We start from the raw sequence: 13,755 nt of genomic DNA, 5'->3' as shown, positions 1-13,755 counted from the left end.
CAAGAAAACCTCAAGAACAGTGACAAAGAGTCTGACTCTGAAAAATGACAACTAAATAAAGCAAATAACAAAGGCTTCAAAAAAACAGAATACAATTTGTTCTTGCCAAAGCAAACATAGAGAGGCAGATTTCCTTGTCCCACAACTTGTCCATATTCTGCCTCTTCCTGCCCAGTCATCCCACCTTCATAGCTCTGGGTTGGTTCAAGGGGTCACAAAGAGTCGGACGTGACTGAAACAACTGAAGAACAATGCAAGCCCATGAACTGAGGGGTAATTCTCCAATATTGCATGAAACAGTATGAAATAAGTAAGGCAGTGATTCTGAAACCCTGATTTTGTAACATTTCTATGTATTTCCAGTGATTTAAAGAACTAAGTCGCAAAATGTTCAAAAATTAATTTGAATTCACTTGAACGTTAAAAGTATGCCACTGAGGGGTGGGGGGAATGGGAGAGAAACATTCTGTCACAAAATCAAGTAAAAAGTTTGGGTATTAACTCCTAAAAGGCAATTACTGCCCTGTTGAGCAAGTACTGGCATCGACAATCTCATTGGAAAGTCCAGTTGGAGTAGATGTTTTTTTAGTCCATGGAGATTCTTTTACGTATATTTGGCCACATCCGAACCATTTAACAGGTATTTTAAAAATGTGCATTTATTTTTATTTTTCCAACATGTCAACGGTGCATTTCCAAAACAGCAGGCGTTTCAAAGGAATAAATCAGAAGTGTAAACACAGAATACGGTATAAGCTATAGACTTCCTACAGTGTGACAGTCCACATACTGTACATTCAGAGGTGAGGTGAAGCCCATCACCTATTTCTTCATTTCCATAATTATATAAACACAATAAATACATCTGATTTTAAAGGTCACTTAAAATGAGTCATGATCGTTTACAGTACAGTACGTTTTTTCAAGTGCAAAAATAACTAGTGGCTAGTTCTATTTCTCGCAGTTCTTTAGCTTTTAATGCTGTGTTTCACTGTGAAGCCAGACATTCATGGGCAAACTCCCCCTTCCCTCCCACCCCCGGGCAGCAGGTTAGGGAAGACCCCAGACTTAACAGTTACACCAGAGGACCAGAGAGGGTGGAATGAGTCCTTTTTAAGTCTGTTCCCTTTGTCTATACTCCTGTGTTGAATTCAGAGCGGACTTGGCTGTGAAAAAATCCCAGCTTAAAAAAGTAGCTGATTTTTATTTACAGCAGCGTCTTCCACCTCCTCCCCCCAAGTCTGGCCGCTAACTTTAGCCTACTATTCAATCAGCAGTCTTGGTGTGGGGTACTCATTCAGCTAGAGTTCTAGCAGCACAAGTGGTAATGTCTGAAGATGCAAATACCAGTATCTGAACCTTCCAGTGTCTGACTATATCTAGACTATAAAAATGTACTGTGACTTTGTTTCCCTACTTTGTGTTATATGTTATTTTCATTTCCTTTTTTTTTTTTTTTGCTCCTCATTCCCTAATCCCTTCCCCCACCAAAGGGAATGGAGAAGGAATCCACAAGCACCCAAAAAAACATGATATAATAATTTCTTATTAATTTTAACCTCTTCCCAGGCACTTAATTTCTTACTGTCCTTTATAAATTGCCTCCACAGTACTGCTTAATTAAAGAAACCCTTAGGAAACTAGATGAATTTTTTGAAATTGCATCAGTTTATTAGGGCTTTTGTAAACAGTAAGAAAGGCTAATTTATTTTACAAACCTACCTAGTAACCCTTGTCTAATAAGCTACAGCATACTGAATTGGTTTATCTTAAATAATCCCTCATTTCTGGCCTTTCTTAAAGCCCATTTCCAAAAACTAAAATAAAATAAAAAACTTTTTTAAAGCTCAATTTAGCTTGCAGCAGCTGATGGCAGCTTTACTTCTCAAAACTCTAACTATTACTTTATACACCATCCACCTAGAAAAATATATTACCTAAGGATATTCAAAGTGTCTGGTGAAACTTTTTTTTTCCTTTCTTATTTTCTTTTTTTACAAAAGAATTTCTGTTACTAATTTTCATCTGGTTCCTCCTTTAGTGTTTCACATCACTTTCTGTCATGATGTTTTTCCTCAAGAGAAAAATAAATTAACTACATCTTATCTTATTCCAATTTTTTTTCCAATAAGGATGAATTCAAATATTCAAAAATTCAAATAATTGATCATAGAAGGGGGCAAATTATAAAAGCAAACGACTTGAAGCACTTTCCCTCCTCTTAACGTAACTGCTGGTTTCAACTCTTCTCAACTTGGCAAAGAAATCTTGTGACATAAACCGGACTTTTAGCAAAGGAGCTGAGAGTTCTCTCTCTAATTTCTTTCCAATCCATAATCTCCCAAAGAGATTAAATTTCCTTTCCAAATATGTACTGTAGTTAATATGCATTTTCATGTTAATGACTTTAAACATTTAAAAGCATGTGTTGCATTATATTATAATCTTTAAGATGAACAGAGGCCTAGGTTCTGGGCCCCTCCCAGGGCTTCTTAACAGAGGCCTCAGAGTTCCTTCCATGTAACATGTAAAATGAGAGGGTTTTGTCTCAGTGTGTGCTAGTGGTGGGTTGAGGGTGACTATCCTTGGGAAGGTGTTCCACTACAGAGGATGCAGCAGGATGAGCATGACCATCCTTGGGAAAGTCATCTGCAAGAGAGGAAGCAGGGTTGGTCTGGGATGCCACTTCAGGGGTTGGTCCATCTCCTGACAGGTTGGAGTTAGTCACACTTGGGGAATGTCTCCCAGTGTTAGACGATGAAGTTTCCTGGTTCTCACTGGTCCCCTAGAGAAGAGAAAACAACACATTGTAGAAGGAGAAAATAGTCCATGTAAGAGGATGCCTGCATGACATCTCACAAACTGATGGCAAATATATCTAGGCATCCCCAGGAATCATGTACGATCCTTTTCAACGGGGAATGTGAAAATGGGTGGCAGCCCTAAAGTGGTGAGTGACTATGAGTGCTGAAGAAATAAGGTAAAATGGCTTACCTTTCATTTCTTTTCCTATCTGCCGAGAAGCCGCATGAAAAACATAAACACTATAAGTAGACTTATTCTTGCATACAAACCAGGCTGTTCATTATTAATGAAATGCCCGATAACATTGTACTATATTATATAATCATGGAGCACTGGTACTAGAAGGAACTTAGGAAGTTATCTAATCCAACACTCCCCCCCATACCCCCTTTTACAGTTGAGGAAACTGAGGCCAAGGGAAATGACATGACTTGCCCAAGGCCACACAGCAAGTCATTTCTTACTCTCTGTGACATCAGGGACAGAAACATGTCTGTGGTAGTTGAAACCTGTTCTCAGAATTTCAGAGACCACATTTTATAAGAAAAGCACTTGAGAAAAAGGGAGCATCTGCTGGTAGAAATTTCCACAAAAGGTCAGATTTGTTTTTATATCATAAGACACACCCAGAACAGCAAACTGCCCTCTGATTCAGTGCCTATGAGTTTAAAGGGGCAAGTTCAAGATCAAGACAAGAATTCTGGATCTGTCACAATTCAATAGGGCTGCAAGTGTAGCAATATGGTAGAATGGTAGAATTGGGGTTCTGTGGCTGATTAGTCTGGGTAATCTAAAGCGCTAATACCTTGAAACAATGCCAATTAATTTTCCCAGGATCATACCAAGTTGATCATGAGCCCCTAATTTAATGTAAAGATTGACTTTTTTTTTTTTAAAAAGGAGCAAATGATATCGTTGGGCTTTACCGTCTTTGTAGGTGTGAGACCTATAGTATCACAGTTTTCAGGGACGGAAAGAATGTTATGATGAAATGGGAAAGGCATAAATGAAAATTAACAACCAGGACAATTGTGTGAAGGGTAGTTAACAAATCTCCTACAAGATGAAATGCCCCCTTTTCCTCTTCATTTCTCTTTCCCCCTGCCTTCTCTAAGTATCCTCTGAAGTCACTCTGAAGGTTGGTCCAACATTACAGCATTTACAAGGAGAAAAGTTAAAGGGGAATTACTGATATTGGAAGGAGAGAGTGGGAAATCTTTTGGCAGGGCTATCAGGATTTTTAAAAAAAATTATCTACAAATCCAGAGACAGAGATAGCTACCCAGTCATCAAAGGTGCCCAGTCATTCTGACTTATCTTCACTTGGGAAAAATATAGTTCCAGAGTCAAAGAAAACTCATACTCTGGGCTCCTTTGATCCCTTCCCCTGTCTTTGGAGGTTGCCAGTGAAGCATCACTTATACCAAGTCAGGTGAGGTTCCTCGAGCAGGACCCATACATGGGTTCTTGTGTTGTATCCTTTTAGCAGGGACCATAAAAAAATCTATCCTATCCCTGCAATGACATATTCCAGCACTCGAAAGAACACAGAACTTCTGGAGATTTCTTTATTTAAAGAAGATGAGAGGAAGTAATATAGTGGATAAAAGGCTAGCCTTAGAATCAGGACAATCTAGGCTCAAGTTCTACTTTTGACACCTAGTAGCTGTGTGACCATGGGCAAGTCATGTAACCTTCTCATTTGTTACAGATGAATTGCCAATCTACATTTCCTGTAACAGGAATTCCCTATATGGATGGAATTTTAGGTCTATAACCATGTCTCGCCATCCCCCCACTGCCTTGCCAAAATGAAAGAAGATGTTGTAAAACTCAGTTTCAAAGTTAATGTTAAAAAGGGAACAATCATTTTAACATGGGAAAAAATAAAATATTATATTTAAAATTATATTTATACAAATATATACATAGAAATATAAATATATTTAAAATATTTTATTTAAAATTATATTTTTTTAAAAAGAAGGCAGTCATATTTCTAGTATAGGGAGCATTTTACCTGCAAAGGCTGAATCTCAGAAGCCCGGCTCATTCTGGTTAGTTGCATCATCTCTTTAATTTGATAAAGCGCATAGACAAAAGTAACCCATGGAGAAGAGCTGACCCCCCATGCAGGCTTGTTCACATCTTCCTGTTCTTCCTGGTGTTTGGTTTTCTTGGGAGGAAGTCTGGGTTCGAGGCGAGGCATGATATCTTCTGTCTGCTGCTGCACCAAGTCAATAGTTGCTATGGGGACGGGACTGGAAGGAACAGGAATCCTTTCCGCCAGCATTGTCTTATCTGAAAGAAAAGTGAAGTTGAAACAACTCTGAAGAGTTTTCTTTATAGTGTAAGTCAAGTCAACAAGCCTTCATTAAGTGCTAACTATTTACCTGGCACTGTGCTAAGCACTGAAAATACAAAGAAAGGTTCCCTCCCTGCCCCCTTCCCCCCACCAATGGCTCTGTTCTCAGGATGCTCACAAACTAATGCGGGAGTCAACGTATAAAAAGTATGTGCAAACTGTATCCCCAAGAGATCATAAAAATGGGGAAAGGACCCACATGTACAAAAATATTTATAGCAGCACTCTTTGTGGTGGCCAAAAACTGGAACTCAAGGGGATGCTCATCAACTGGGGAATGGCTGAACAAGTTGTGGTATATGAATGTAATGGAATATTATTGTGCTATAAGAAATGATGAACAGGAGGACTTCAGAGAGGCCTGTAAGGACTTATATGAACTGATGCTGAGTGAAGGGAGCAGAACCAGGAGAACTTTGTACAGAGCAATAACCACAGTGTGTAAGGAATTTTTCTGGTAGACACACAATGCAGTGCAAGGATCTAAAACATCTAGGACATCAAGGATCTTCACAGCAACGCAGGGATCTAAAACATTCCCAATGGACTCGAGGCAAAATGCCATCCACGTCCAGAGAAAGAATGATGGAATTGGATCACAGAATGAAGGAGAGTATTTTCTCTTGTGTTATGTTTTGTTTCGTTTGGGTTTTTCTCAAGGCTTCTCCCATTCATTTTAATTCTGCTATGCAACATGACTAATTTGAAAATGCATTTAATAAGAATGTATGTGTAGAACCCATATAAGACTGCATGCCATCTCAGGAAGGGAGTGGGAGAAAATCTAAGACTTATGAAAGTGACTGTAGAAAACTTAAAACAAATAAATTAATAATAAAAAAGTATGTGCAAACAAAATATGAAAAGATGAATTGGAGATATCAAACAAGGAAAAGCATATCATTGAAGGGGACTAGGAAAGACTTCTTGCAGAAGGTGGAATTTTAGCTGGGACCTGAAGGAAGCCAGGAGGGAAAGAGGAGGAAGGAGAGAATTAGTGTAACTTGCACACTATACTCAGACTCCCAGGTTAATAGGATTTGCAGCATGCAACATGTTTTCACCAAGTAACTCATTTGTCAAGAATACATCATTGAGGTTACAAACTGGGACTTTTTCCTATGGAAGCTCTATGAACACATGGAAGTCTGATCTCCATTTGACTTGATTTCAAGAGGACATCTGAAAGGTAGTTTCAGGGAATGATGTTGTGCTTTCACGTCACTTTTGTGAGACTGTTCCTCTGAATTATTATTCACATTATCAAATATTATTTGATACATGGGAGGGGTAGGGGAAAAGGAATTCTTATTGGCTTGAACCAAGGCTGTGCGGGAGCTAGGCGATCCAAGTCAGGTCTCTGAAAAAAACAGGGTTTTGTCTCTCTTGCTGAATTAAACTCTGTTAAACTCAGTCCCTAGGGTTTCAGTAACATTTCTGGTTCTCCAAAGAGAAATGTTTCAGTATATCTGACAAGAGAGGTTGAGAAAGATGGCCAAAAAGAAGTGAGCTCTGTCCTAGGACCCAGGAAACAAGCAGTTTTATCCCATGGCCTGACTCATGCTTTATAAGGTGCATATGATATCAATAAAAAGCATGATATACCTTAACCAAGCCTCCATATTGCTTTTTATAGAGGCTTCATCCTGCTTAAAACTTCTATTTAAGACCTGGTCCCAGGACAGGATTGAACTTCAACCAAAAGTTCATAACTTTTAAAATAAGGTTGAAAGGCAGTGTGTAATACAATGGGAAAAAGCCTAGACCTGGGAGCCAGAGGGGCAGCTAGGTGGCACAATGAATAGACTGCTAGGCTTGGAGTTAGGAAGACTCGTCTTCCAGAATTTAAATTTGGCCTCAGACACATCCTAGCTGTGTGACCCTGGGCAAGTCACTTAACCCTGTTTACCTCATTTTCCTCACCTCTAAAATGATCTGGAGAAGAAAATGGAAAGCCACTCCAGCATTTTTGTCAAGAAAGCCCAAAAATGGTGTCACAAAGAGTTGGACATGAACAGCAATAACACACAATAACTGGGAGTCAAAAGGCCTGGTTTTGGATACCTGGCTCAATCCCTCATTAGCTGTGCAACTCTGGTAGTCACTTCATCCCTACGAGTCCTCATTTTTCCTCATCTGTAAAATGAGCACAATAAAGAGACCAGGGTTCTAGTCTCATTTCTTCTACTAACTCTCAGGATGATCTGGAAGAAGGCATTTAACTTCTGCCTAGGCATCGATTTTCTCAACTGTAAAATGAAATTATTTCGAAGGGTCTCCTTTCAGTTATAACATTCCCACGATGCTGATAAACTCCTGTCCTGCCAACTTCATGGGGTTAGTGTGATGATCAAGTGTGATAACATTATCATAAAAGCACTTTGAAAATTGCAAAGTGCTGTATGAATGATTATTAAAGTTGTATTTTATTTTTTTCAATGAATAAAAATCTGTTTTCTCTCCCTCCCAGCCCCCTCATTGGGGGTGGGTTGAGGGGAGGCCTCTGGTAACAAAATATAAATACTAAAACTAAATAAATTCCCACACTGGCCCTGCTCAAAAAATATACATCTCATTCTGCATCCTAAGTCTAACACCTTTTTTCCAGGAGGTGGATAGCTGCTTCATCACTGGTTCTCTACAGTTATGGTTGGCCATTCCTTTGTCGCTTTCGGAGTGATTTGTTTTTATAGTGTTGTTGTCATGGTATGATTGTTCCTGTGGTTCTGTTTCTTTTACTCTGAACTAGCTCATCTAAGTCTTCACAAGCTGCTCTGAAACAAACCCTCTTTTACAACCGGGTTTCATTCTATCGCTAAGGCAGTGACATACAAAGGACAGTGAGAACAATGCTATTCCCCTCTCGACCCTAGTGAATGACCTCCAATATTTCACAACCTTATACACACATCCCTTTGATTCTGTGCTAGCTTCAATGCACTAAAGAAATTTAAGATCTCTCCCAATCTTGTTGTTGTGGTAGTTCAGACGTTTCAGTCATGTCAACTCTTTGTGACTCCATTTTGGGGTTTTCTTGGCAAAGATACTGGAGTGGTTTGCCATTTCCTTCTCCAGCTCATTTGACAGATGAGGAAACTGAGGCAAATAGGGTTAAGTGACTTGCCCAGAGTCACGTCTAGGGTCTGATTAGAACTCAGGAAAATAAGTCTTCCTGACTCCAGGCTTGGCACTCTATCCACTGTGCCACTTAGCTACTCAATCCTACTCAAATCCAAAACGAAAATTTCTTTTGAACCAAGAGTCACTTAAAACAAAACAACTTAGTCTGACACTAATTGATTAGTTGACCCTTAAGGTCCTTTCTAGTCCAAAATACTATGGATGAGATAAAATGGTGTAGTGCAGGGGTGGGGAACCTATTGACTCAAGGCCCACATGTGGTTCTAGGTCCTCAAGTGCAGCCCTTTGATCAAGTCCAAACTTCACAGAACAAATCCCCTTAATAAAAAGATTTGTTCTGTAAAACTTGGACTCAGTCAAAAGGCTGCACCCAAGGAACCTAGAAAGAATGCCACATGTGGCCTGAAGGTTACAGGTTCCCCACCCCTGGCTAGTGGATATATTCGCTAATAATCCAAAAATATGTCAACATACCAATAAAGACACATCACTGGATTTGGGAAGTATCAGGGATACAAAATTTTTTTAGATAATGTATTAGCATTAGCCTGTCTTGGTTCCTAGGAGCTATGCAAGGTTACTCACGAGGCCCAAGCATTGAGAAGTGGCAGCAAGTACAGAACACTCACCTTCTTCCTCGTCTGGGACTGCAAGCCATTGTATTAGGGCAAAGAGCAGGAGGATCACTAGGCAGGCCATTCCAATCCCTCTGAAAGTTGCGGCAGCACCTGTAAAAATTAGTCAACAGAACTCTTTGAGATAAGGATACAGAGCAGGGATGACTACATTCCTCCTGATATCCTCCTGATATCCACCGATTGCACAGAGTGAGACAAACTTAAAGAGGAGAATGCTTCAGAATGATAGAGCAGAAAATGGATCAGATGAGGAGTCAGGGTCCTACTTCTGAGTGATTTGCAGCAAACCACTTCCGCTTTACTGGAATGAGTTTCTCATCTGTAAAAAGAGTCACACAATGATTTCTATGATTCTCTCAATCTATAAGAGTATTCTTCTGACAGATCCTCAAAGTGTCTCTGTCTGTTATCTACTTGAGATGGCAAGGAATGTACTCACAGATTACAGGATTGAGATGCCCCAGTTTTGATGAACTTTCACCTTCCATTAAATAACTTAATAATCAAGATTCCTGAAACAGCAATTTTCATTCTACCACTGCACATATGAGAGGCTCACAGTCAGGCATAGTAGTTAGACAGATGATGTCAAAGTCAGGAAGACCTGAGTTGAAATCCCACCTGGTCAAATACCAGTAGAATGATCCTGGACTAATTAACTTCTCTGTGTCCCAGGCACATGCTTTAAGGCTATAAATTGCAGAAGTTGCTAATTTGCATTAGTAGAGGGAGTCTCCATACCTGGAGTTTCCTATACTGCTGTACTCCAAAGTCTAAACAAAATAGCATAGCACTTTAAGATTTACAAAGTGCTTTACAAATATTAACTCATTTTATTCTCACAACAACCCTGTGATTATCTTCATTTTGCATATGAAGAAACAGGGGTAGGCAGAGATTAAATGACTCAGCTAGTTTCTGAGACTGTGTGTCAACTCAGGTCTTAGTGACTCCAGGCCCAGTTCTCTATCACTTCCCCCATCCAGCTGCCACCAAAAATTGCCTAATGTAGTAGAGCTGACAGATCCCCAGATTGAACACAACAATAGGACTGTGGTACCAGAAGAAATTGGGATTATGTAGGTTTAATTTAAACTCTAACTGAATTGCAGTGTCTTCTTTGTTTCCCCCTTGTATGCTTTGAACAGTATGCAAGGCCACCTTAAATCAAGCCAGATGAACACATCATTTCTCGGCAGGGACCTCCTTATATCAGGGAGGTATACAATTCAGCAATAGCTTGATCTCACATGACTCATCCTTAGTATGGTTGGGCAGTGGGGAGCAACTAATAAAAAATTAGCACCGTGCATTAGCAAAAATCCCTTAAAATTACACTAGCACAAAGTATGTCAAAAGGGCATTTTTAACAAATGTATGCCAAGTTTCTGGTCTGGAAAATAAATGAGAAAAAAACCCCCAACCCGCTAATAATTCATGGGAATGTCTCTAAAAAAGAGTAAGCCTATTACTTACCGAAGTAATTGACTAAAACTCCACCAATCATAGCTCCGCATCCTCTTCCCAAACCCAGATGAAGTCCCTGGAGAATTCCCTGTGCTGACGTTCTCAATTCTGGAGGCACAGCTGCACTAAGATAGGAAATGCAAGCAGCCCAGATAGCTGCATGGGTCACCCCTAGGGTAAGAAAAGAAAATAAGGTACAGTTATCCCCTTCACATTGCTGGGGTTAGGAGTGTGGTGACCGCCACACCCGTCTGGAAAATCCTAGCAAAATTTTTTGGCCCTCCCTTCATATCAAAGAAGTCCAAGTTTTTTCTTTTTCTTTTATGAAGTGTTTATGGTACCTTAATGTAAAATTTGGATTGATATTATACAATACTGTGCATATATTTTATGCATTTCTGAGTTTCTAAACTTTTTCTGTGTAGTCCGCTGACCTTCATGTGTCATCTGTGGCTTCTGCAAAACTCCCTCAAATTCCCATTTAATTTCTTAAGCCAATGTGAGATATATCACCTCGATGGGGAAAGTTATGATGTGGAAAGGATAATAACTATACTGTCAGACCAGCACTAGTGGCCTCCAATCAGCTGTTTTGTGAAAGGTATTGTACCAGATACTGGAGACAGGAAGATAAAAGTGAAACAGTTTTAATTCCTTATGTCTCCATATGTTCGGAATTTTAAAGAGTTCTGAATAAACTGCTAAGACGCTTGCTTGATTCCTGCATGCTGTTCAGTCATATTTGACTCTTCGGGACCCTGTGAACCATAGCACATGAGGCCCTTTTTGTCTCTATTATCTCCCAAAGTCAGTCCAAGCTCATGTTCATTGCTTCCACGACACTGTCTATTTATCTCATGCTCTGCCATCCCCTTCTCCTGGTGCCACCCTCAATGTGCCCTCAATCTTTCCCAACGTTAGAGTCTCTTTCAATGAGTCCTGTCTTTTCATTATGTGTCCAAATAATTTAAGCTTCAGTATTTGTCATTCCAAAGAATAGTCTGAATTAATTTCTTTATGTCCTGACTGATTTGATCTCCTTGCTGTCCAAGGGACCCTCAAAAGATTCTTGCATATAAGGAGACAATTTTATTCCTTCCAAAGTTTATCCAGTTACATGCACACCTGTGTATGCATCACCAATAGAAAGACTTTATGACTTTCCCAGATGTTGATGGCTGTGTGAGAATAGAAGCTGAGAAATAAAGCTGACTTTCATAGACACAAACTTAAAGGCCACAGACAACTGCATCCTGAACAAATCCGCCATAGCATAATAAAAATAAATAAAATAACATATAATAATAAACATAGAACTAAATAAATAAAAAAAGGAAAAAGTATACTATAACTTCATAAATGTGGATGAATTCTAGTAATTCAAAATTTTCAGTAATGTAAACTGCTGTATCTAAATCTCCTAAAGGATTGGGACTAAGTCTCACAAACTAGATTTGTGATTGCCCTCTACGGGCTCTGATATCCTCATATGTAAAGTGAGGGGACAGGGCTAGATCAGGAGTCTTAAATAAAGAGGGACTGGGAGTAGTCTCAGTCATGTTATGAAGCCCTCTGACTCTGCCCCCCTTTTTTAATTCCAGCACAATATGTAATCAGATTTACAAGTCTTTGCTAAGAGAAGCAATTGTAGTGACAAACAGATGTATGCTATAAACCTAAAATTAAGACATATCATTTCAAGTCTGAGATCAAATGGCTGGTTTACCACCAATACGCCCTCCAAAAATCTATGCTTGAAGTAGCAAAGTAGAAAGGGCACTGGAGTGGAAGTCAGGAGAACAAGTTTTTTAGTTTCAGTTCTGCCATTAATTGACTATAACCTGGGGCAAGTCACAACCTCCAGGAGTCTCAGCTTCTCATCCATAAAGTGAAGGGACTTGGACTAATTAACTAGAAGTTTCCTTCTAGTGCCAATGATCTAGAAACTTTATTTCTTTGTACATTTCTGTCTCATTTAAATCCAATTCACTTGCACTTCAAGACATCACCCTCAGAAATGAAGGAGGAACAACTCACTTGATTTATATAATGACCATGACAGAGATGTGTACTAAGAGTGCTTAATACTATTTAATAATTATCATGAAGAATCCATTATGATGTTCACATTGAAGAACTCTACACTGTTAAATATTAATGTGGTTCTTTTCTAAGTAACAGGGAAAGCAACCCTTTTATTCCCCTTTGTGGTTCCCTGTGTAGGCATTTTCCTTTACGGTAGACTTAGTCTGACCTACTTAAGAGTTAGAAGACCTGGGTTTGAATCTCATCGCTAACACTTCCTAGTTATGTGACCCTGTGTGATCCAATTCTACTTAGAAAGCAAAATGGAATTATGCTTTTAAAAAAAGTAACTAAAATGTCACTTGGACTAAAACATCCCACTGCTAGCAAATACCCCAAGAAGGGAAATGGCTAAAAGAAAGTTCCTTACACATGCCAACATATTTAAAGCACCACATTTTTGTCATTGCAAAGAATAGGAAGCAATGTAGATGCCCATCCTTTAGGGGAATATTTAAACAAAACATGGTACAAGAATATTGTATAATGAAATGTTACTGTAACATAAGAAAAGATGAATGTGAAGAATACAGAAAAAACATCTGATGAAATGAAGCAAAGTCAGGAAAACAAAATATACAAGGACTCCAACTATCCAAACGAAAGGAACAACAGGAAAAAATAAGCGTAAAAAAAATAAAAAATAAAATAAAAATTGAAAAAAAAACAGTAAAAATAAATGCTGTGAAATTATAACGCCCACGTTTGGTGAAAGAAAAGAGATATGTATGAGATGGGACCACCCTCCTTTTTCTGGAGAATCAGAAGACTGGGATTATGTAAAACTGTATATAATATCAGACTTGGCTGCTACGTATTGGTTACTTTTTCTGAACTTTTTTCCTTTTTAAAAAAATTCTTTGTTAGGTGCTTCTTTGTTGTATGAGACAGCTCTCTGAGAGAAGGAGGCATGTATGGGGAAATTTAAAGGTGATTTAAAGATATCAATAAAATTTTGAAAAAAAATGAGCAGCAGCCTTTAGCACCAACCGTAGAGAATGCATTTACTGTATCAGTGCTAAGCAATTATCATATGTTGGTCAGACTATACAAACCCAATATTTCTTGGCTGAAAAGGCTACCAAGGGCTTACTGATTTTATCACAACTGTAATTTTTTCTTTTAAACTAAACATATGCTAAATATACTACTGCTTTTTTCAAAGGTTGAAAGTTACAGAAATTGTCTGCTAGGTATCCAATACCTAGGCAAAAATGATGCCCGAACGATTCACTTTTCAGAAAATCATCAAAC

At 38.9% G+C, this 13,755-nt stretch overlaps 1 protein-coding gene across 2 annotated transcripts in view; it reads right to left on the bottom strand.

Annotated features, from left to right (window-relative positions):
* Positions 1-641: 641 nt before the first annotated feature.
* Positions 642-13,755, bottom strand: part of MFSD6 (major facilitator superfamily domain containing 6) — a 94,478-nt gene continuing 81,364 nt past the window's right edge. For both annotated transcript variants that reach the window (XM_072612683.1, XM_072612684.1), the window contains 4 exons: positions 10,426-10,587; positions 8,941-9,039; positions 4,826-5,106; positions 642-2,785 (listed from right to left, as the gene is read on the bottom strand). In XM_072612683.1, coding sequence (XP_072468784.1) covers positions 2,549-2,785; positions 4,826-5,106; positions 8,941-9,039; positions 10,426-10,587 — 779 coding nt within the window. In that variant the 3' untranslated portion in view covers positions 642-2,548. The remainder of the gene's footprint in view (positions 2,786-4,825; positions 5,107-8,940; positions 9,040-10,425; positions 10,588-13,755) is intronic.

The sequence above is a fragment of the Notamacropus eugenii genome, chromosome 5 (genome assembly GCF_028372415.1).
Source record: "Notamacropus eugenii isolate mMacEug1 chromosome 5, mMacEug1.pri_v2, whole genome shotgun sequence".
NCBI lineage: Eukaryota > Metazoa > Chordata > Mammalia > Diprotodontia > Macropodidae > Notamacropus > Notamacropus eugenii.
Note: the sequence above shows the minus strand (reverse complement) of the source record. Positions and strands in the feature narration are given on the sequence as shown.